The sequence below is a fragment of the Bos indicus genome, chromosome 23 (genome assembly GCF_029378745.1).
Source record: "Bos indicus isolate NIAB-ARS_2022 breed Sahiwal x Tharparkar chromosome 23, NIAB-ARS_B.indTharparkar_mat_pri_1.0, whole genome shotgun sequence".
Taxonomy (NCBI): domain Eukaryota; kingdom Metazoa; phylum Chordata; class Mammalia; order Artiodactyla; family Bovidae; genus Bos; species Bos indicus.
In genome coordinates, this window is record NC_091782.1 from 13,553,472 (window position 1) to 13,573,610 (window position 20,139).

The 20,139-nt window shown below is 54.4% G+C and overlaps 2 protein-coding genes across 7 annotated transcripts in view; one reads left to right on the forward strand and one right to left on the reverse strand.

Annotated features, from left to right (window-relative positions):
- The window catches only part of ZFAND3 (zinc finger AN1-type containing 3), a 328,186-nt gene extending 325,810 nt beyond the window's left edge, over positions 1 to 2,376 (forward strand). For both annotated transcript variants that reach the window (XM_070777441.1, XM_019985979.2), the window contains one exon: positions 189 to 2,376. In XM_070777441.1, the coding sequence (XP_070633542.1) occupies positions 189 to 343 (155 nt within the window). In that variant the 3' untranslated portion in view covers positions 344 to 2,376. The remainder of the gene's footprint in view (positions 1 to 188) is intronic.
- Positions 2,377 to 5,038: 2,662 nt separating this feature from the next.
- BTBD9 (BTB domain containing 9) overlaps positions 5,039 to 20,139 on the reverse strand; it is a 414,263-nt gene continuing 399,162 nt past the window's right edge. For all 5 annotated transcript variants that reach the window (XM_070777439.1, XM_019985625.2, XM_070777438.1 and 2 more), the window contains one exon: positions 5,039 to 8,658. In XM_070777439.1, the coding sequence (XP_070633540.1) occupies positions 8,464 to 8,658 (195 nt within the window). In that variant the 3' untranslated portion in view covers positions 5,039 to 8,463. The remainder of the gene's footprint in view (positions 8,659 to 20,139) is intronic.

Below are 20,139 nucleotides of genomic sequence, written 5' to 3' on the forward strand. Positions count from 1 at the left end.
GGCGCCTTGGGTTCCACCCTCAGTGCAGCAGGAGCCCCTGGACTCCCGTGCACGTGCTGCCACGCTTGTTGGGGGGTCATAACAGCAGGAACCCGCGCTGTGACCACTGTCCACTCTCCAGACGTGAGCGGGAGCTGGGCCCACGGGCCACCCTAACCCTGTCTTCTCTGCTTCTCCCACTGCTGCAGGTTACGTGTTCTGTATGTTGCATCGCCTCCCTGAGCAGCATGACTGTACGTTTGACCACATGGGCCGTGGCCGAGAGGAAGCCATCATGAAAATGGTGAAACTGGACCGGAAAGTGGGGCGCTCCTGCCAGCGCATCGGGGAGGGGTGCTCCTGAAGGCCGGCTTGGCCGCCACGTGACGCTGTTCTTAGTTCACTAATGTTAGCCTTATTTAGGACAAAGTCAGCCAGACACCTTGTACTGGGCACGCGTCAGACTACAGCCAGTCTGTTTCCTTTCCTTAGCCAGCCATCCTGGTACTGTAGTTTAGGGGTTGATGGTGGTTGAAATTGATTTCTGGCTGGTTTCTAAGGTGCCTGCTAGCCATTGTATAAAATTAAAACATGAAGAATATTTTTTTTGAGCATGGCTAGTGGATTTAAAACCACACATACCTGTCACTGCTGGAGTCAAACTTAAAAAAGCCTTAAGTGGAAAGCGTTCCAGACGGAGACTCTGAGTCACTAGAGGAGAAGCTGGTGTTCAAGTCCCCACGACGCACGTGGCTTTGCCGGAAGCTCTGGTTAGCGTCCGGCCTTCACCTCTCCACTGTCCTTAGTCCCGGTAGCCAGGACCCCTGACGGCCAGACGTGCCTGGGCCGCAGGCAGCTGCTGAGATCAGCCCGTGGCTGGGCTGGGGGTGGCCTCACTCTCCCACTGAGCAGGAAATGGGGGTGGGGGCAGGTTCTTAAATTTTTTTACCTGAATTAATATGAAAAAACTCATCACACGGGACGAGAAACAATAACCTCACTTTGAAAATTAGCTCCACTCAAGACTAGCCCACGAACAAGAACCACCTTTTCTACACAGGCCCCTCCCCGGTCACAAGAAGCGACTGGGCGCCCTGACCCCACAGCTCTGGCCTGCCATCCGCCGAGTGCAGGGATCCGGCACTGATCAAATACGGCTAATTGCAGCACAGCAGCTGTGGCCGACAGACTGGCCTCTACTGCTAGGTTCTTTTAAAGATGTTTCATAGCCACCAGGAATCGACGGCCGTGCTGGACGCTGCCCACAGCTCCGTCCTGTGCAGCAGGAGCGGCCTCGCCCCTCAGGTCCGTGTGGCCCCGCGGTCCACGGGCCGCCAGCCTGCTCTGCCACACAGAGGCTTGTTTGAGGGGGCAGCGCCCGCCGCCGGGACAGAGGTGGGTCTGTCTAGAGCATGGTTCGTGGGTGGGCAGGGAGGGCGTGTGGCTCAGCCTGCGCCTCTCCAGAGGGCAGAGGGGTGGAGTAGAGGCCAGGCGGGGACGGGCCTGTTTGGCCCGTTAGGAAGTGCTCACCAGTCAGGTGGGTGGGGGGGTAGGAGGGAAGAGGGGCGCTTGAGAGCCTGAGCAGGGGCCTGGACGCCCAGAGCCCCTTCGGACCCAGGCCGTTTGGAGCTGCCCATGCACAGGCTTCTGGGAGAGTTGAACCCAGCAACTTAACCCTTTCTTACCACAACAAATGGTCACTCAGCTCTGTCCACAAACTAACAGTAAATACCTGCAACTACAGATGTTTTGGTCCAAAAACTGAAATAAGGAATCATGCTCTTCCCCCCAACGCCCCGCCCCCAAGGCACCCCTCCCAACCAGAGTGGAATCCGCTGCAAAATCTCCAGCCTTAATTCTTGCTTCAGGACCGAGACCAGGGTCTTGCTCTTGGGCAGCCCAGGCCTGAGAGGCCAGGCCTGCCCACGTTTACCACTGTTGTCAAGCCACGGCCCTCTGGCCAGTACCTGGCCGTCCTCAGTGATGTGGCCCGCCTCGGCGCCCCGCCCAGCTCCGATCTCAGAAACGGCCACCAGGCGCCCTCCCGGCCCCGCTGCTGCCGCCGCCGCTGGTGGCCCCGGGACGCGGGCCCTGGAGAGCCGGCCGCGCACAGGGCTCGCAGCCCCTGGTCGTTTCCTGATGGCAGAGCTGGGGGGTGGGGAGGGCTTGTTCCCCTGCAGTATCTGTTCTGTGAAGTTTGTTAAATGTAAGGAAAGCTTAAATTCTTGTATCTTTAAAAGAGAAAAATCTTATTTAACCCTTTTGTGTTCTAGATTTACTTACACACATAGCCTAGAGCCCAGTTTTAGTTTTAACATTGTGAAAATATTAAAAGAATCTTGTAACTTTATTCTTTTTTCTCCTGCTGAAAAAAAAAATTAAACCAATCGTATGACAGTCTGGATTTCTCTGTTTCGCCGGTTTTCCTAAGTGCCACCTGGATGACCAGGAAAATAGTAAAAGGTCCCCCCGGGCCAGAGGGTGAACGAGGTGGAGGCTCTGTGGGGTGCTCACTCGTCCCTCAGAGTCCAGGCTCCGCAGCTGCTGCGCCGGGTTCTCTCGGGTGGCTCTGCCTCAGGTGACCCTGGGGTGGAGGTGCGTCTGCTGAGCTGGCCTTTGCTGGCACCAAGGGCACATACCTGGGGGGAGACAGGAGGAAGTGAGCGCCAGCCCCGAGGGCCCCCAGGGGTGTAGGGGTGGGTGTGCCTGGGTCCTGGCACATCTGAGACCCAAACCTCCCGTAGGGACAGCCCTGGAGACGACCAGCATCTGATCATCTGTAAGTGCTGGATCGATGATCACCTCACAGGCCTTAAGCAGGACTAGGCTGGCTCAGGGTGGAGGCTGTGACCCATGTCTGCAGCACCCAGGAGCCTGGAGGCGTTCTGGGAAGGCGCTTCAGAGCTGCGGTGGGGCCTGCACCCCTCCTCACAGTCCTTGGGGAAGTCTCACAGTGGGCTCGCTTGGCTCACAGGGGACAGGCGTGCCCAGATGCTGTCTGCCCAGAGGCGAAGACAGCACGGAGCCCTGGGGGAGGGCCCACAACCCACAGGAATCTGCATCGTTTCTGAAGAGAGCCCACGTCACGTCTCACAGCTGTGAAATCAGGACTTGTGAATGCACACTTGTATATTTGCTCACCTAGGCTGTTGTGCAAAATGAAGCTTGCATTCTGCCCACAAATGAACCGTCTGGGCTTCTGGACCAAGTCCTCCTTTACAGATGACTCAGAAAAGCAGTTCCCCACCCAGAGGCCCCAGAAGCCCTCAGCAACCTTCACAGACCCAGAAACCCAAGACAAAGGAGGGCTGAGTTCTCTGCTGAACCCCCTGCCCACACCCCAGCCCAGAGGCCAAGTCTGTGCCTCACCTCTCCCTCCACCGGCTTCTCTGCGGGGGTTGGGGGTGTAGGCTCAAGACCTCAGAGATGGGAGAGGCCAAAGGCATATTCCTGGCGCTTCCTCCCAGGTCCCTCTGGGAGCTGGCGCTGCCCTTCGCAGAAGGCAGCTGGGAAAGCCAGGCGCTGAGCCCTGGGGAGCAGCTGCCCGAGGCCCGAGCTGGTCAGCGCTCAGAGCTCCCTGCGGTCCCTGCCCACACCGTCTCCTCTTTACTGTCAGGGCCCAGGCAGGTCTTGGGAAACTCCAGTAGCTGCTGGGGGTAAACCAGGTAGCCAGGGCTAGAAGCGGCCATCGGGAAGAACAGCCTGCCACCTGAACACGGGGTAGAAAGCAGAGGCCACCTCCTGCCACGAGCAGCATGGCCACCTCCGGCTGGCCGAAACTGTCCTGTCCACCCCATTGCTGCTCAAGGAGGAGGCTCACCTGGTGACAGGCTGTAAGCGTGTCAGCAGTGTTCCTGGGCGTCCATGGGAACCCAAGCCCCAGGGTTCCGCTCCCACCTGACGGGCCTTGGCTCCTCCTGGAGCTGGCTCTCAGGCAGCAGCTTCAGCTGTCCCAGCTGCAGGGAGGCCAAGGGGAGACGGTAGTGGGGGCAGGTGGCGGCAGCCTCATCCTCTCCCCTGGGCTCAGGACTGTAAAGACGCAGGATGCAAATGGTAAGCGCTCGAGGCCCCAGTCTCGATGAGGGGGGTGAAGGGAGTCCTCAGGCCATGAGCCCTCTGGGGGGGTGTTTTTTTTTTTTTAAATTAAAAAATGCAGAAAGTCACCTGGGGTCAGGGAGCCCCTTCCAGAGTCTGCCTTCCAGCTGGCAGAGGGCAGGGACACAAGGCTGGGCCTGTCTGGATAGTTGGTCGCAGAGGACATGAGTGACCAGCCCAGCTCAGAGCCAGACCAAAGGGAGGGCACCCCACCCCTCCGCTAGGTTATTCCATGAGCATTCTTTAGTATTTTTTTTAAAATAAAAAGTACTTTAAAAAGAGTGATTTTTCAGCAGTGCACACCTGTGCTCACCTCTGCAGTGGGGGCAGCTCCCAGCACCTGTACGGTTCGTCCCGTTCAACAGATCCTGACAGCAGGGCCCCGGGCTATGTGGTGGGCGCGCAGGCCCTCGGCTCTGCTGAGGTATGGCCTGTCTCACAGACACGAGCAGGATCAGCACGTCCTCTCCTCTCTCTTCACCCCTATGCAGGGCAGGGCTGGGGTGTACCAGAAACTGGCTTACCCTCCAGCAAGTCCCCCTCACCATTCATTCATTTTCTGCAAAACGCCAGGGCCTCAGGATCCTGCCCAGTCACCCAGGTGTGACCAGGTCAGCTTCCAGGGGGAGAAACAGGTGAGTCCCGGCTGCCCTGTCCATCCTTCCCCAGCTCCTCCAGTGACTCCTGAGTGGACACCAGGCCCAGGACAACTTCTGCTACAATAAAAACCACGGACTGCATTTTACATCCCTCAGGCTGCTAATGAGCACTGGACTCCTGCTGGAGCCACTGTGAGGACAGACAACGTAGAATCCATGGCTGCAGCCACAGAAATAAACGGATCGTGGCCTGTACTGCTGCCCACGGCCACCTGCCCGGCCGCCGCACCCAGAGGAGCTGGCCACCCACGTGGAAAATGGGCGTGAAATCGCACCAGGAAAAAACACAAAAAGCAAACCACTAATGAGGAAAAACTCCTAGGAGACACATTTAATTTTGTTTCCCTCCTTTGACACCTTTTCTTCTCTGTCCGAAGGGAGGTTCTTAATTGAAGCTGCACTGGGGAATGGGAATGCTCCCTTTCTTTATTACCAGCTGGCCTCCGCACACAGGATGCTCTGCTTCTTATCACAGATAAGACCTTCCTTTCCCCGTGGCTCTAAAAGGATAAGTGATTACAATTTTGTTATCTTCTAAATTAAAAAAAAAAAGTGAAGCTGGCTGGGCCGGCAGTGTCTGCACAGTGGTTTGACAGTTGGGGTGACAGCGTAACTCCTGAGCAGTTTTTGCACAATTCAGAAGCTCTTTCTTCTTGGCCAAGGACGCCGTCTAACAAACACATCCCACTCTCGCTGAAAATAATTCTCTTTTTCCTAACTCTTCTAGGGATAACACACTTTTAATGTATTTGTCAGGAATAAACACACTTTATTTACTAAGATTTAAAAAGTGATAATTTAAAGAGCAATTGAGAAGAGTCCCATATCCATCACGGGCTCATGGCTCTAACTAAAATCAGAAGAGCATCGGAAAAAAACAGAATACGGGAAGACAAGTGTGTGTGTTTCAAGTTCTGAGTGCCTGGCACCCGGCCTTACCTGAGCTGGCCTTGAATGGGGCTCATGTGGCACGTGCCCCGCCCGCCGTGCTCAGAGCCAGCCCTCCAAGGAGCTCCAGGAGGTGACTGAACGCTTTCCCCCAAAGGAGTCTGCCTCTTACTCTGCACAGAGCTTTATCTAAAGTGAAGGGCAAAAGGCTCCGCTTGTTCTATCTCGTGACCTGGTTACAAAGGTGGTGTAAGCACCCCTCTGTCCCTCTGCCCCAACCTCCTCAACCCCCCTCCATGCAGCTGCCTCCTCACGGGGTGTGGGGAGCCACCGGCCCTCCTCTGCCGCTGCCCCCCTCCCAGCCTGGCCAAACCCGCAGCCTGGTGCCCACAGCTCCCCAGGGACTCGGCCTCTACCCGCTGCTGGGCGGAGGGGTCTGGTGGGGTTCCCTGGAGCCGGGTCTCAGCCCCTGCACTCCCTCTCGGCTCCTTTGGTTTCTCGGAGTTTGGGGGCCATTTTGGTCCATGTGGTTCCCGGCGGGGTCGGGGGTGGGGGGACTCCTCTGTAGGACTGGCCAGGGCTCTGGAGATATCAGTCCCCTACGGACTTGTTGACTGCCCCCCATTCCCCAAACCAGAAGGCTCATCAGGGAAGGCGGAGCCCCTGCCTCGTAGCAGGAGACAGACTGGAGTGGCCCTGCTGGGCTTTGTCAGCATTCAGAACAGGATTCCAGACCATCGGGCCCGGGAGGCAGCTGCCGGGGAGGGGTGGCATCACCGTCCCTTCCTTCCCTTTACGTGATAACAAGGGCGAGTGAAGTGCTGCAGAAGCAGGGAGACAGTTCTGTTCTCCAGACAGACTTCAGGGTGGAGAGAATTCACCGGGGACGAGAGAAGGGCTGAGCCGCTGGCCAGCCAGGCACGGTTCGTGCCTCCTTGTTGGCAGCTGAGTAGCCAGGTGGCATTCGTCCCCAGTGCTTGGACGCAGAGGGATGCTGCAGGGCCACGGCTTGGAAGGCTCTGGACCTTCCCCAGGTCAGCAGTGCCGGCCTCCAGGCTGGGACGCCTCTCTGGACAGGTGACTCCGTGATTAAGCCCGTGAACCGGTGCTACCTGCAAAGGATTTGAACCTTGCCCGAGCCCGAGTCCCCTGCTCCTCCTGTTTCCCTGTCAGCAGTGAATGCACCGCCTGAGGAGGTGCTGAGTGGACAAGAATGCCAGGCTCTAATTGGCAACCGGGGGCTGGACGCTGAGGGAGGTGGTCACCCACCCACGGTGAGCAAGCAAGAGGCTCCATTTGTTACCAGAGCCCTCCTCCTACGGTGAAAAGCTGCCCCTCAACCCAGGGGTTCCACTCACCCCACACGGGGGGATACAGACAGAGATCAGAGTGAAGGGCACTGAGGGGGACCCGCAGAAAGACAACCATCTGGTTTATTCATGCAGCTTGAAGCGACACTACCCCGGGACCGATAAGCCACTCACATCTATGTAACACTGGGAGGAAAGAGCTGACCCACTGGCTCTTTGCACACCTATGACCAATGTGTGCTTAAGACAGAAAGAAAGTGCCCACCCTGCCTTAGGCAGGGTGCGCGGAGGGCCTGATGGCCGCAGCCAGCCACCGGGAGAAGCTGGGGAGGGGTTCTCAGAGGGCGGTTAGCGCTGGGCGGACATCACTCAGACACGCAGGCCAGATCAAGTGACAACTGTCAGATTAGATGGTCTCGGTGAGGATTAAGAGGAAAGCTGCTTAGAACTGTCCCCCCCCATCCCCCCAATCCCTAGCTGAGTATTATGGTCTGGGGGAAAAGCAGCAACCACTGATCACCAGCGGGCGGGAGAGGCCCCTCTTGTATTCCAGACCCTGACCAGCAGGATGGCCGTCTCCACACACCTCCACTAACCTGTGGCAAACAGGGCGGGCCCAGCCTAGCCAGAAGCTGGGGCAGGCTTATCTGTGCACACTTGTGAGCCTTACATTAGCTGGGGCGGGTTTATCTGTGCACACTTCTGAGCGTTCAATTAGCTGGTGGCATAGTCACTGTTTCCTTGTCAGCCTCCCAAGCTTAAAGGTGGGATACATTTCAGGAATGACAGGTTAATAACCTGGCACTTTGAGTGATTATTAACTCCAGTGTCCGCAGATTGATTTGTTCATTGTGTATTTTGTTGAACTTCCTCAAAGGATTTTCCTTGTCAGACCACGAAGCCCTGCCTCCATCCCTCCCTAGGGAGACGTGCACGCTATTTTTCCGCTCTACCCCACACTCCACCGTTCAAAACTAAAGAAGGAAAATTACAGCATCAAAAGGGATTGAAACAAGTGATTTGTGGTTTGAGCCTTTCAAAAAGATCTGGAATACCTATGATTCAGCAAATGGAGAGTAACTAAAAGAAATAAAAAACCATTTAGTTGCCAGGGCAATGTCCATAAAAGTAAACACACTGAAGTCTCCTTTCTCAGGGCGCCTCTGGGGGAAGGCCCGACACGCCCGCGCGGCCCGTGTCTGCGTGCCGTTTCTGTATGCGGACCCGGGCCTGCCTACTACTTCCTTCTGTGCCCCTTGCAGGTTAGAGAGGTAGGGTGTTAATGGAGGACTTGATGAAGATTGAAGACCCACTCTCTCCCTCTGGAGACCAGCCTGATTTGAACAAATTGAGGAGAATAGAGCAGCCCCTTTGTGTCCTTAGGAGGAAACCCGTTCTGTGTCCCTTTCTGCAGCCAGGCCTGCTCCTCCAGGGGGAGGGTGTGGGGGGAGTCCACAGGGATCCCTGCTCGGGCGGGGGACACGGCTCCCGCGCCACCTGGCCACCCGAGTCACTCCACACGTGCGCCTCCTTTATTGGTGCTGCCGGTTGGGTGAGCGTGAGTTGGAGCCAGGGCTGGAGGGCAGGGAGCTGCCGCTGGGGGCCTGCAGGGCGTGGGGGTCGAGCTGCTGCCCGGCCGCGCTGGCGCCCCCTGTCCCAGGCTCGTCGCTGCTGTCCTTCTGGGCACTCTGCTGCTCGGGACACTCAAAGTGGACGCAGTGGAACACCTGTGAGAGAGGAGAGGCGGTGAGTGCGGGCCGGCGTCCAACCCGGGCTGTGACGAGTTGGGTCACGGTCCCCAGGGGAGTCAGAGTCCTCTGCCCCCTGCTGCGGGCGCAGACAGGAGCAACTAGAAGGCTGGGTATGTTTCAGGGTAAAAGTAAGCGGGCTGATGGTCTAAGAGTTACAGGCAGCGTGGTGTGGATTCCTATAAAACATTCCCACCGAACTTCTCTGATTTGGGTTACTTTGGTCTCACGAGCTTTTCTTTCTCTTTAAATTAACTAATTCTTACATCTGGCAGTTGGGTTAGAAGCTAGTGGGGTTGATGGTGGTGGCGATGGCTGCAAGACTCTGAAAATACTAGAAGCCAATGAATTGTATGCTTTAAATAGGTGAGTTGTATGACATGGGAATTGTACTGCCATAAAGTCCTTTTCTAAAAAAAAGAAAAGCCAGCAGGGCACTACCCCAGGGGATCTCCAAGGGACCAAGGAGCCGGCTGACCTCATGCCGTGGCCTCAGGAAGAAACACGTTCTTGGTATGAATTCATCCTCTGGGCAGCAGTTCTGGGGAGGGAACTTCAACCTGACGGGACTTGGGCCAACCGGCAGCAGACACCCTCATGTGGAGGAGCGGGCCTCCCACAGTCCCCAGGAGGTGCTGGGTGACTCCCGTGTGACTCACTCAGGAAGCACCACTGAGCAGACAGGTGGGTACCGCACAGAGCTCGGCGAGCAAGCCTGAGCCTTGGCCCCGACCTTGAGCAAATGCAGCATGACTGGGGTGGCGGGAGCCTCACGCCCAGTGCAGGAGCGACGTCTGGGCGTGAGCCGGGGCAGTAGGGGCAGCCCCAGTCAGAGCAGGGTCTGCAGAGGAGCCCTCCCTGGCCCACACGGGAAGTCCTTGTTCCAGTGTGTAACGACATATCCTCCTGGGGTCCCTGCTCCCTGTCCTGAGCTCTCCACAGAGCAGAGTCACACCCTCTACAGTGGGGTCTGCAGTCTGAGGAACACACATCTTCTTTCCAAGAAGCACGCTGGCAGTCTTCAGGGAATCAGTTTCCAAATCCTCAAATTCTGTATTTTCCAAAACTGCCTGCGAAGTGACTGAATCCTGACACCCTCGCCCACATCCCGAGAGGAAAGCACAGCCCTGAGATGCCCTGCTGGGTGCCACTGGGGCACGCCAAGCCCAGGGTGAGCATGCGCCCTCCCATGAGTGAGGGCCCTGGCAGCTCCTGGTCCCCAAGTGGGGGAAGCGTGGCCTGGGGGAGATGTTCTGAATTCAGAACTGAACTGTATATGTGACTCACGTAATTCTTCTAAACGTAACTGGAATTTTTCCAGAATTATGAAGACATTCTCAAAATACACTGGCTAAAACCCATGAATGATTCCACAATTATTTTCAGATTTGGTGTCCCTTAGTTCAACGAGTTGGTTAAAATCTATCTTAGTAAATCATGTCATCAATTATGTATTCATAATAATTAGTCCTCAGCTTCCATCTTTTAAAATGTTTATTTTTTCCTGTATCATATTAACACAAATAATTATATTTAAACTTACGAACAAATGTTTTACTTAAAATGTTCGAAAAATTATACTTTTTTGCCCAAAGCCCTTTTAGGGGATATGCAGACAGAAGAACTGTACAAAGAAAGTCTTAATGACTGGAATAACCACGATGGTGTGGTCACTCACCTAGGGCCAGACATCCTGGATTGTGAAGTCAAGCAGGGCTTAGGAAGCATCACTAGGAACAAAGCTAGTGGAGGTGATGGAATTCCAGCTGAGCTATTTCAAATTTTAAAGAGATGATGCTGTTAAAGTCCTGCACTCAATATGCCAGCAAATTCAGAAAACTCAGCAGTGGCCACACGACTGGAAAAGGTCAGTTTTCATTCCAATCCGAAAGAAGGGCAATGCCAAAGAATGTTCAAAGTACTGCACAATTACACTCATTTCACAAGCTAGCAAGGTAATGCTCAAAATCCTTCAAGCCAGGCTTCAGCAATACGTGAACCAAGAACATCCAGATGTACAAGCTGGACTGAGAAAAGGCAGAGGAGCCAGAGATCAAATTGCCAACATCTGCTGGATCATGGAAAAAGCAAGGGAATTCCAGAAAACCATCTGCTTTACTGACTATGCTAAAGCCTTTGACTGTGTGGATCACAATAAACTGGGAAATTCTTCAAGAGATGGGAATACCAGACCACCTTACCTGCCTCCTGAGAAATCTGTGTGCCGATCAAGAAGCAACAGTCAGAACTGGATGTGGAACAATGAACTGATTCCAAATTGGGAAAGGAGTACATCAAGGCTGTATATTGTCACCCTGCTTATTTAACTTATATGCAGAATACATCCTACAAAATGCCGGGCTGGATGAATCACAAGCTGGAATCCAGGTTGCTGGGAGAAATATCAATAACCTCAGACATGCAAACTACACCACCCTTAGGGCAGAAAGTGAAGAACTAAAGAGCTTCTTGATGGAAGGTGAAAGAGGAAAGTGAAAAAGCTGGCTTAAAACTCAACATTAAAAACTAAGATCATGGCATCTGGTCCCATCACTTCATGGCAAACAGAAGGGGAAAAAATGGAAACAATGAGAGACTTTATTTTCTTGGACTCCAAAATCACTGTGGACAGTGATTGCCACCATGGAATTAAAAGATGCTTGCTCCTTGTGAGAAAAGCTATAACAAACTTAGTGTATTAAAAAGCAGAGATATCACTTTGCCAATAAAGGTCCATATAGTCAAAATTATGGTTTCTCCAGTAGTCATGTATGGATGGATGTGAGAGTTGGGCCATAAAGAAGGCTGCGCACCAAAGAATTAATGCGTTCAAACTGTGGTGCTGGAGAAGACTCTTGAGGGTCCCTTGGACAGCAAGGAGATCAAACCAGTCAACTGAAAAGGAAATCAGTCCTGAACATTCACTGGAAGGACTGATGCTGATGCTCCAACACTTTGGCCACTTGATACGAAGAGCTGACTCACTGGAAAAGACCATGATGCTGGGAAAGACTGAGGGCAGGAGGAGAAGAGGGCAATAAAGGATGAGATGGTTGGATGGCATCATCACTCAATGGACAAGAGTTTGAGCAAACTCTGGGAGACAGTGAAGGATGGGGAAGCCTGACATGCTGCAGCCCATGGGGTTGCAAAGAGTGGACACAACGGAGCAACAACAATAAAAACAACTTGTTTGAAGGTCACTGCTCATAGAACTTAGGAGACTAAGCCCTCAAGAGAGTCCTTTTAAAAGTTAACAAGCAGGAATTCCCTGGCAGTCCAGTGGTTAGGACTCTACACTTTCACTGCTGAGGGTGCAAGTTTGATCCCTGGTCAAGGAACTAAGATCCTGCAAGCCATGTGGCTGCCCCCTCTCACCCCACCACAATCTATAGGCAGATCTGCAGCAACATGGATCTAGAGATTAACATCCTAAGACAAGTAAGCCAGGAAGAGAGAGATACCATGTGGTATCCCTTATATGTGGAATCCAAAATATACAAACCAACATATCTATGAAACAAAACCAGACTCAGAGAGAACACACTGTGGCTGCCTAGGGAGGAGAGGAGAGGCAGGGGTGGGAAAGGCTGAGAGTTCTGGGTGAGCAGGTGCAAACTGCAGAGCGGTCACACAGCAAGGTGCTACTCTACAGCGCAGAGCTGTGTTCAACATCTGACAAACCACAGTGGAAAAGGATATGAGAAAATGAATATATATACACACACACACACACACACACACATAACTGGAGTCATCCTGCTGTTTATAAGAAATTAACATTGTAAATCAATTGTACCTCAATAAAATTAAAACAAAATAAAGTTAACAGACTTGGAGGGAAGGCAAGAACATCACAGGGTTAGACGTGTTCTGGGCAAGGGGAATAACATGGGTAAAGGCGCTGGGGAGGAGACAGCCAGCCAAGTGATGTCTGACAAGTTCCAAGCGGCCAACTGTGAGGAGAGGTGTCAGTGGTGGTGGGTGAGGCTCTGGAGCAGAAAGATGGAGTGGGATTTAGGGGTGAGTGCCAGTTACGGAGGGGCCTCACGGCACCAGACAGCCTTGGAGACACCAGTGCGCTGGGCCAATAACAGGACAGGAGCTGAGGCTGAGGGAGCCAGAGGTCACCATGGCTGGGGAATCAGGAGACAGAAGACCTGCTGCTAGAACCACAGCGTCCTGGACAAACGCCTGGCAGGGCCTGGTTCTCACACCACGCTACTGCACCCCACGGGTTTCCTCCCTCGGGTCTCCAGACTTCTCCTACAGCAGCCCAGGGTCCTAGATATAAGACGATGTGAGTCGTAGTAAAGCTGTCACTGATTTATAGAAGCATGTAACCAGCCTGCAGGGATTGCTTGGAAAGGACTGCCGCGTGCCTGGGCCTGTGTGGACAGCTGTGAGAGATGGCACAGCCTCCCAGCCCTGGCCACCCCGTGCTCCCAGGAGAGCTCAAGCCTCACTCTGCTTGGGTCGGGCGCACCCTTTCCTTCTGAGGGGCCTACTGGCTAGAGAGGAGCCACTGAACTTGGATCTGCCCGTTTCCTGAGTCCTGGATAAAGGCTGGACTGTGGAGGAGAAGGCACTGGAGTTCTGGGAGTGGGCGGGAAGCAGGCCAGGCTGGCCATGGGCCGCCCTCCCCGAGGAAGGACCAGGCGGAGGAGACTGCAGGGGGCTCAGGGGTGCAGAGAGCTGGGGGTGGGGCTGCCCCTTCCTCCTGGGAGCTCTATGACCTCACAGCTCAAGCACACGCACTGTGCACACTCGCACCCCGCACACCCACACCACACACACGGGCATAATCCACTATGCACGCATGCACACGCACCCTCCTTCTGCAGAATCAGGTTCACAGAGGAGAAGACAAGTGTAAAATCAACCGGGAAATCATACTTAAAATATAAACTCCGTGCTTACCTCCCTGCATCACTATTTCCCATATCCCCACTTCACTTGTCTACCACTGTTTTAAATCCTGCCTTTCAGACTAACGTGGGACTGACTGAGCCTGGCCCTCTGTGCGGCAGAGCCTGCTGCTTCTCTCCGTGAGCCCCCCCCCCCCCCCCCCCCCGCCCTCTAAAGCTCAGGCTGGCGCTGCCTCTTGTGAACCCCCATGGCCTTAGCTGCCCGGGATCAGCGCCCAGGTCTCTCCTTCCTTTCTTTTTCTTTCTCCCCCCTTTTTTTTCCCGAGCAAATCTCCCCACTTGGGCCCATTGGCAGGTACTTACTTGTCAGCAGCCTGATAGGAGGGCCTTTTCTGGGGATTTGAAAGTTGTCTACAGGACCACTGGCTCTCACCTGAGCTACCTGGGGTCAATCTGAAAATCCTCTTCTAAGTAGCAACTATTAATCTACTCTCCATCAGCTCCACATTCTTCAAGCTTCTGAAGTGATAGAACCATCTCCTGGTGGGTAACCGACAGTCTCTTGCTTTATGAGCAAGGACATGATGGAGCCATGGAGATGACCCCCGAGAACACACCTCTGCTTCCATAACACCCTTGCCCCATCAGTGAACCAGCTTTAGAAGCCTTCCCCGCTCTGACGCGAGCCCCGCGTGCCCCAGCCCGCTCCCCCGCCGGCTGTGTCTGCCTCACGCACCCCGAGGCTGCCCGCCGTCGCCGCCCTCGCGGCCTCCCCTCCGTCTCTCGGCTCCTGGGCCGCCTCCTCCCGCCCGCGCCCTGAGCTGTCAGTTCCCCTCCGACTCAAGGACTCAGGTGTGGCTCTCCTTTCTCCCGCTCAGGGCCTCACACAGGAATAAACAAATCAGTAAAAACTCTGAAGTGAAAAGTAAAGAAGACGGCAGCGCAGGGGCCGCTGACTGACTAGCCGTCACCAGAGGAAGGGGCCCGTTGGCGGCGCTGGCCGGGGGCGGGGGTTTCTGCCCGCGCTGGGCGCGAGAAGCCTGGAGGACTGTCTAGAGCCTCTCTCTACCTGCGAGACTAAACCGTAACTGCGCGACTGGCTCTAGCCCACCCACCTACCTGTTTTGAGGGAGCAATGCAAATGGTTGTTATTCCCAAGACACCCATTGGGGCCGTTTCAGCGTCGGGTGGCGGATCCCCGGGAATCAGGCCCACTCGTCTCCCTGACCCTGCGGAGCTCAGCGTAGGCTCTGCCCCAAGTGGGGGAACTGGGAGCCCCTGAAGCCTGCCGGCGGAGCCTCCACAGTGACGGTGAGGAACCGGTCAAAGCTGCGCTTCAGGCTGTGACCCTGGAGTCCCAAGGGTGTCACCAAGGGACCGACTAACTCTGATGTGGGTTCCTGAGCATCTCCATCACCCAGCGGGCTCTGCCGACTCATAGGCAACACACAAGAAACAGCTATCCAGTCACAAGCTGCATGGGGAAGAGTCCAAGTGCAGAGGATGTTTTACAAACAGAAAGAAGGGTGCAGAGATAGAGGGTGCAGCGGGGACGGAGCGAGCGTGCTCAGGGCGGCGAGTGGGGCAGGATCGGCATCCCCAGGTGTCAGGCTGGGGGGCAGGGGGGTGCTGGACACTGGGGGTGGTTGGGACCCGAACAGGAGAGGGATCCACGGGGCTCAGGAGGTCCGAGTGCACGCACGCGGTCACCCAAAACATGAGGCACTTCCTGTACCCCTCCAGTGAGTCCTGGCCCCTGGGAGGGTGCACCACACGCTGAGTGAGGACAGGCTCTGACCATGCAGGGAGCCTGGAGGGTGTGGGGCGGGGCACGCCTCCAGAGCTGGGCCTGGAAGGATGAGGCAGGTCTGGTCAGAGGGGTCCTCTGTGGGCACCCCAGCCCCATGTGATGGCACAGGAAGGGAGCTGCAGGGACCGTGGAGCAAGAGGCTGTGCCTCAGAGGGCTTGGTTGGGGCCTGGCCTGGGCCCGGGCGGGCAGCCAGGGCCTCTGGACAGAGGAGACGCTTAAACACAAGTGTTGCTTCAATTAAAAATATCACAAAAGGAATATGTTTGTGGTGACAAGTAATACAAGGGTCTGAAGAAAGCAAGCAGATGACAGCAAACCCTTAAGCTTGAAATCCTCTGAGGTAGAACACAGCAATGTGGGACAAGCAGCAAAGAAGCATTTTAAAAGGATAAACTACACCACCTGATAACAGGCTTGCTAAGACTGACAGAGAATCCCCTTGAGAAGACAGAGCTGGGGACCCCTGGGAGGACACAGGCTAGGGTCCCCCCAGGAGGACAGAGGCTGGGGTCCCCTGGGAGGACAGAGGCTGGGGTCCCTGCTGGGAGGACAGAGGCTGGGATCCCCCCCTGGAAGGACAGAGGCTGGGGTACCCCCAGGAGGACAGAGGCTGGGGGACCATGGTGCCCCCAGGCTCCTGAGCACTGGACCTGGACTCGGCCTCTGATCCTCCTTCCATGGCTTGTTTTTCAAACCTCAGCAACCTCACTGAGCATGAACGCTGGCCAGGCGCCAGGCCACGCAGGCCCCGCTGTCAGGACCCCACACAGAGGGACACAGCCCAGGAGCGGGAGGGGGTGCACCTCGGGGTGGGGCCGCTCCCGCTCCTGTGCCCTCTGGGTGCCAGGACAGCTCCTCACTCAGACGAAGGGACAGCGAGTGAGCAGGAAGACAGCCTGTGAGTGTGATCCTGCCTGAAGGTCAGGAGGAAGGTATTCGAAATCCAGCCTCATGGCCGGGGCGGGAGTGGCCTCCGGGCAGAAGGCACAGGGAGGACGTCCAGATGAAGGCCTGGGCCTCGCCGCCCCCCTCTGTACAATGTGCCAGCTCAGCGGTCTCAGTCAATAATTCAACCCACCAGCCTTGAGCCCGCACAGCAACAGTGGGAAGCCGACACCCAGGCCAGGCCTGGATGCCGCCACCGTCTGGCTCAAGGCTGGGGCTCTTCTGTCAGGACCCCAGGCCGCCGGGCACCAGCAGCAGAGGTGTGCTGGTGGGGACGTGGGGACGCCGTGCTCTCCTCATGCAGACACTGCAGGGTCACTGTTGCCCGGAGGAGTCGTCAGTGCCTCGAGGGGCCTGTCCCGCCATACCTGGGGCTTCCCTCTCGGAGGAACAGCCAGGTCCTGAGTTTCTTTTCACTCAGAAGCTTGTGTGATTCCATTTCTTTCCTCCAAATCTTCCCAAGACTGCGACCCCCGCCCTTGGAAAGGTTGTGACAAAGTGAATGAGGCGCAGAGCTGTGCTCGGATTTATGCAGAACCATTACCCCCGTCGCCGAGTCACCCTCCCTCCCCTCTTCAGCAGTCAGGCCTCCCATTAGCAGTTTGATGGCCGCTGCTCATGAAGGGGCACCTTTGCTAAACCAGCTTCGAGGATCCGTCCCCCGGGAGAAGCTGGTTAATCTGGAATGTAGTCGTGTGTATGAGGCTGACACAGCCCGAGTCACCATCTGCGTGTCCTTTTTTGTGGCTGCTGTTTATTATCCCTTTCCTTTCCTCTCTGGGAGCTGTAATGCTCGACTTGCTGGAGACAGTCTGGGGTCCTCTTTTCTCTGGGAGCCCTGGAGAGGCTGCACACGTATGTGCGGCCCCTCCTTGGTGAACCAGGGAATTCCTTTGTTGGCCACTCTTTGCGGCTTTCATTAGAGTGATTCCCCAAGCACTCTTTGTTCAACATGTCTTCAAGGTGGTTTTTTTTTTTTTTGAGACATTTTAATGCCATTTCCCCTGACATTTTAAAAAATTTTATTATTTATTTGGCTGTGCTGAGTCTTTGGAGCTGTGCACAGACTTTGCATAGTTGTGGCGAGCAGGGCTCCTGGCTGCAGTTGGCGGCTTCTCTTCTGTGGGGAGCGGGCTCGTGGCTGTGGCACACGTGCTTAGATGCTCTGCAGCAGGTGGAATCTTCCTGGACCAGGGATTGAACCTCTGTCCCCTAAACTGGCAGGTGGATTCTTATCCACTGTTCCCCTGGAGAGGTCCCCAAGGTTTTTAAAAGCAGAGAGAGAGGCCTCTGTTAATTTTCCCAAGTTGGCCTATGAGTCCACTTGTGAACTGTAGCAGAACCCACTGTGAACTGTAGCAGAAATCAGGAAAATTTAATAAATGTTGATCAATTACTCTACCTTGCTTTTCAGGCTTCTCGTGAGTAATTTTCACAGATTTCTTTCATACCAACCAATACAAATAGGATTTCTGAGCCAAGCTTTCAGCTTACATTTACGAGGTGACATATCTTTATAAATAGATACCTACCTCTCAATGATATCTGCCCGTAAGTCAGACACAGAGATTTGGCTTCTGAATTACACACCCTGAAGACTTCTTCTCTCCTTTCGCAACGTGTGTATGGCAGCATGGCACACACTCAGTGCTCAGCAAACCCTACTGAGCTTGGTGATGCTGACAATTACATCTTCTTACACTTGTCTCAGGAACAGAAGTTCCAAGTCTGTCTAGACTGTATAGAGATGTTTTATCTTTGTTCCCTTAAAAATGAAGACCAAGTATTTCCAATAAAACATGGCACTTTAAAATCAGAGTATCATGTATGTACATCTGAACAGCCCAAAACATGGTTTTCAGTTAGGCCAGTTATAGCAAGATAACTCTTGCCTGGAAAATCCCATGGATGGAGGAGCCTGGTAGCCTGCAGTCCATGGGGTCGCTAAGAGTCCGGCATGACTGAGCAACTTCACTTTCACTTTCATGCATTGGAGAAGGAAATGGCAACCCACTCTAGTATTCTTGCCTGGAGAATCCCAGGGACAGAGGAGCCTAGTGGGCTGCCATCTGTGGGGTCACATAGAGTCGGACACGACTGAAGCGACTTAGCAGCAGCAGCAAGATATTTCTTGCTATATTTTTCCCATTTCATAGCAAGATATTTCCAGGTTGTGAGCAACAACTTTTTAGCATTGCTTTGGGGTGATAGGATACCCCAGTAGTTTTGCACAAGTATTTATTCCTACTAGGCATGAGAGTAAGCTTCTTGATGACACTGCAATGGCAATGTCTCTATATGGCAATGGCTTTTTTTAAACTTTCTAATGTCACTTTGCCATCTTCCCATAAGCCTGGGCACTCACAGGTATCTGAAACTCTACTGCCTGGAAGGTTCTGGAGAAAAGCCTTTCCAAAACATGTCACCTCTGGCAGCCCTGGAATCCCTGACCTCGGTTTTCCTGTGTGCATACTCCAGAGCTCCCAGAAGAGAGATTCTTTCTCTTAATTAATCTGGAAAACTAAGGCAAAAAAGGAGAAATGTTCTGGTTCCCAGGGGGAACTGGTAGACACGGCCTTACTGGCGCCCTCTACTCTCCCCTAGAGGCTGCTCTAGTGGCCCCACCGCCCAAGGCAGCTGTTCACTTCATCCAGATGTGTCTGCTTGGTCTTGAAGAGCACCGGCTCCATGGAGATCTCGGCCTGACTCCTCACCACTGGCTCCGCAGCAAGACACAGCTGGACGTCACGCTCACGAGCTGGGGTCTTCGTCCATCTCGCCGCCCAGTGGCCCCCAGGCCCCACCTGCTCAGAAGCTGTGGGCACCTTCCCAGGCGGGGCGTTTGGAGCTGAACTGCTCCACTGCAACAGTCATAAGGCTCGTGGAACGTCTGGAACAGTGACGTGCTCACTGTTGTGTCACTTTCCCTTTGTTTTCCCAATAAAATCTTTCCTAAAATCATTTAAATATAAAGACGTCTATAAAAGGTCTTGTATTAATTGTACTATAAATTAAATATTTTTCTGATTTTTTTTTTCTGTCTCACTGGGAAGGAAGCTTTAAAATCTAGTCCACTCTCCCTATTTTAAAGACAAGTGTCCTGAGAGCCAGGGAGGTGTCCTGAGAGCCAGGGAGGATAAAGCTGGTTGAGGGCAAGGCTGGCACCAAGGCCGAGATCTCCTAGTTCACACTGGACAAGGCCCCCCGTTCCTTCCTTCCTATTTCTCTCTCCTCCTGGGCTCATCCCCCCTCTCTGCCCTGTGCGTTGAGGCTGTTTCTCAGACGATATCCTTTGGTGGATGCTGCCTGGGAGGGAATCCTCAAGGGAGTGACCAGAACCAGGGGGCAGGCCCTGGGAAATAATTGTCACCACTGTCACCGGCACCACTGACTCGATGGACTTGAGTTTGAGTAGGCTCCGGGAGTTCATGATGGACAGGGAAGCCTGGCATGCTGCAGTCCATGGGGTCACAAAGAGTTGGACACGACTGAGCCACTGAACTGAATTGTCACCAGGCCAGGAGGGAACCTTTTTTTTAAAAAACAAAAAAAAACAAAAAAAAACCCAGAATCTGTTTCCTTCTTTTTGTTTTTTTCTTCACTAGAGCCACATGTTGCTATGGGAACGAGGATGGCACTGGGAGCCCATAGCCACTCACGGGCCCGACAGAGCCTGTAAATAAATTCTGCCTCACTCCAGGCTCGGCGCTGACTGGTCCTGGAGGGCAGCTCAAGCAGCCACTTACAGACTCTCCACCCTGCTGGTGTCGGCAGTGCGGACCCTCCTGCAGCCGGTTCCCGGGAGCCGGGAGGAATTTGCACCCTCCACCCTCCCA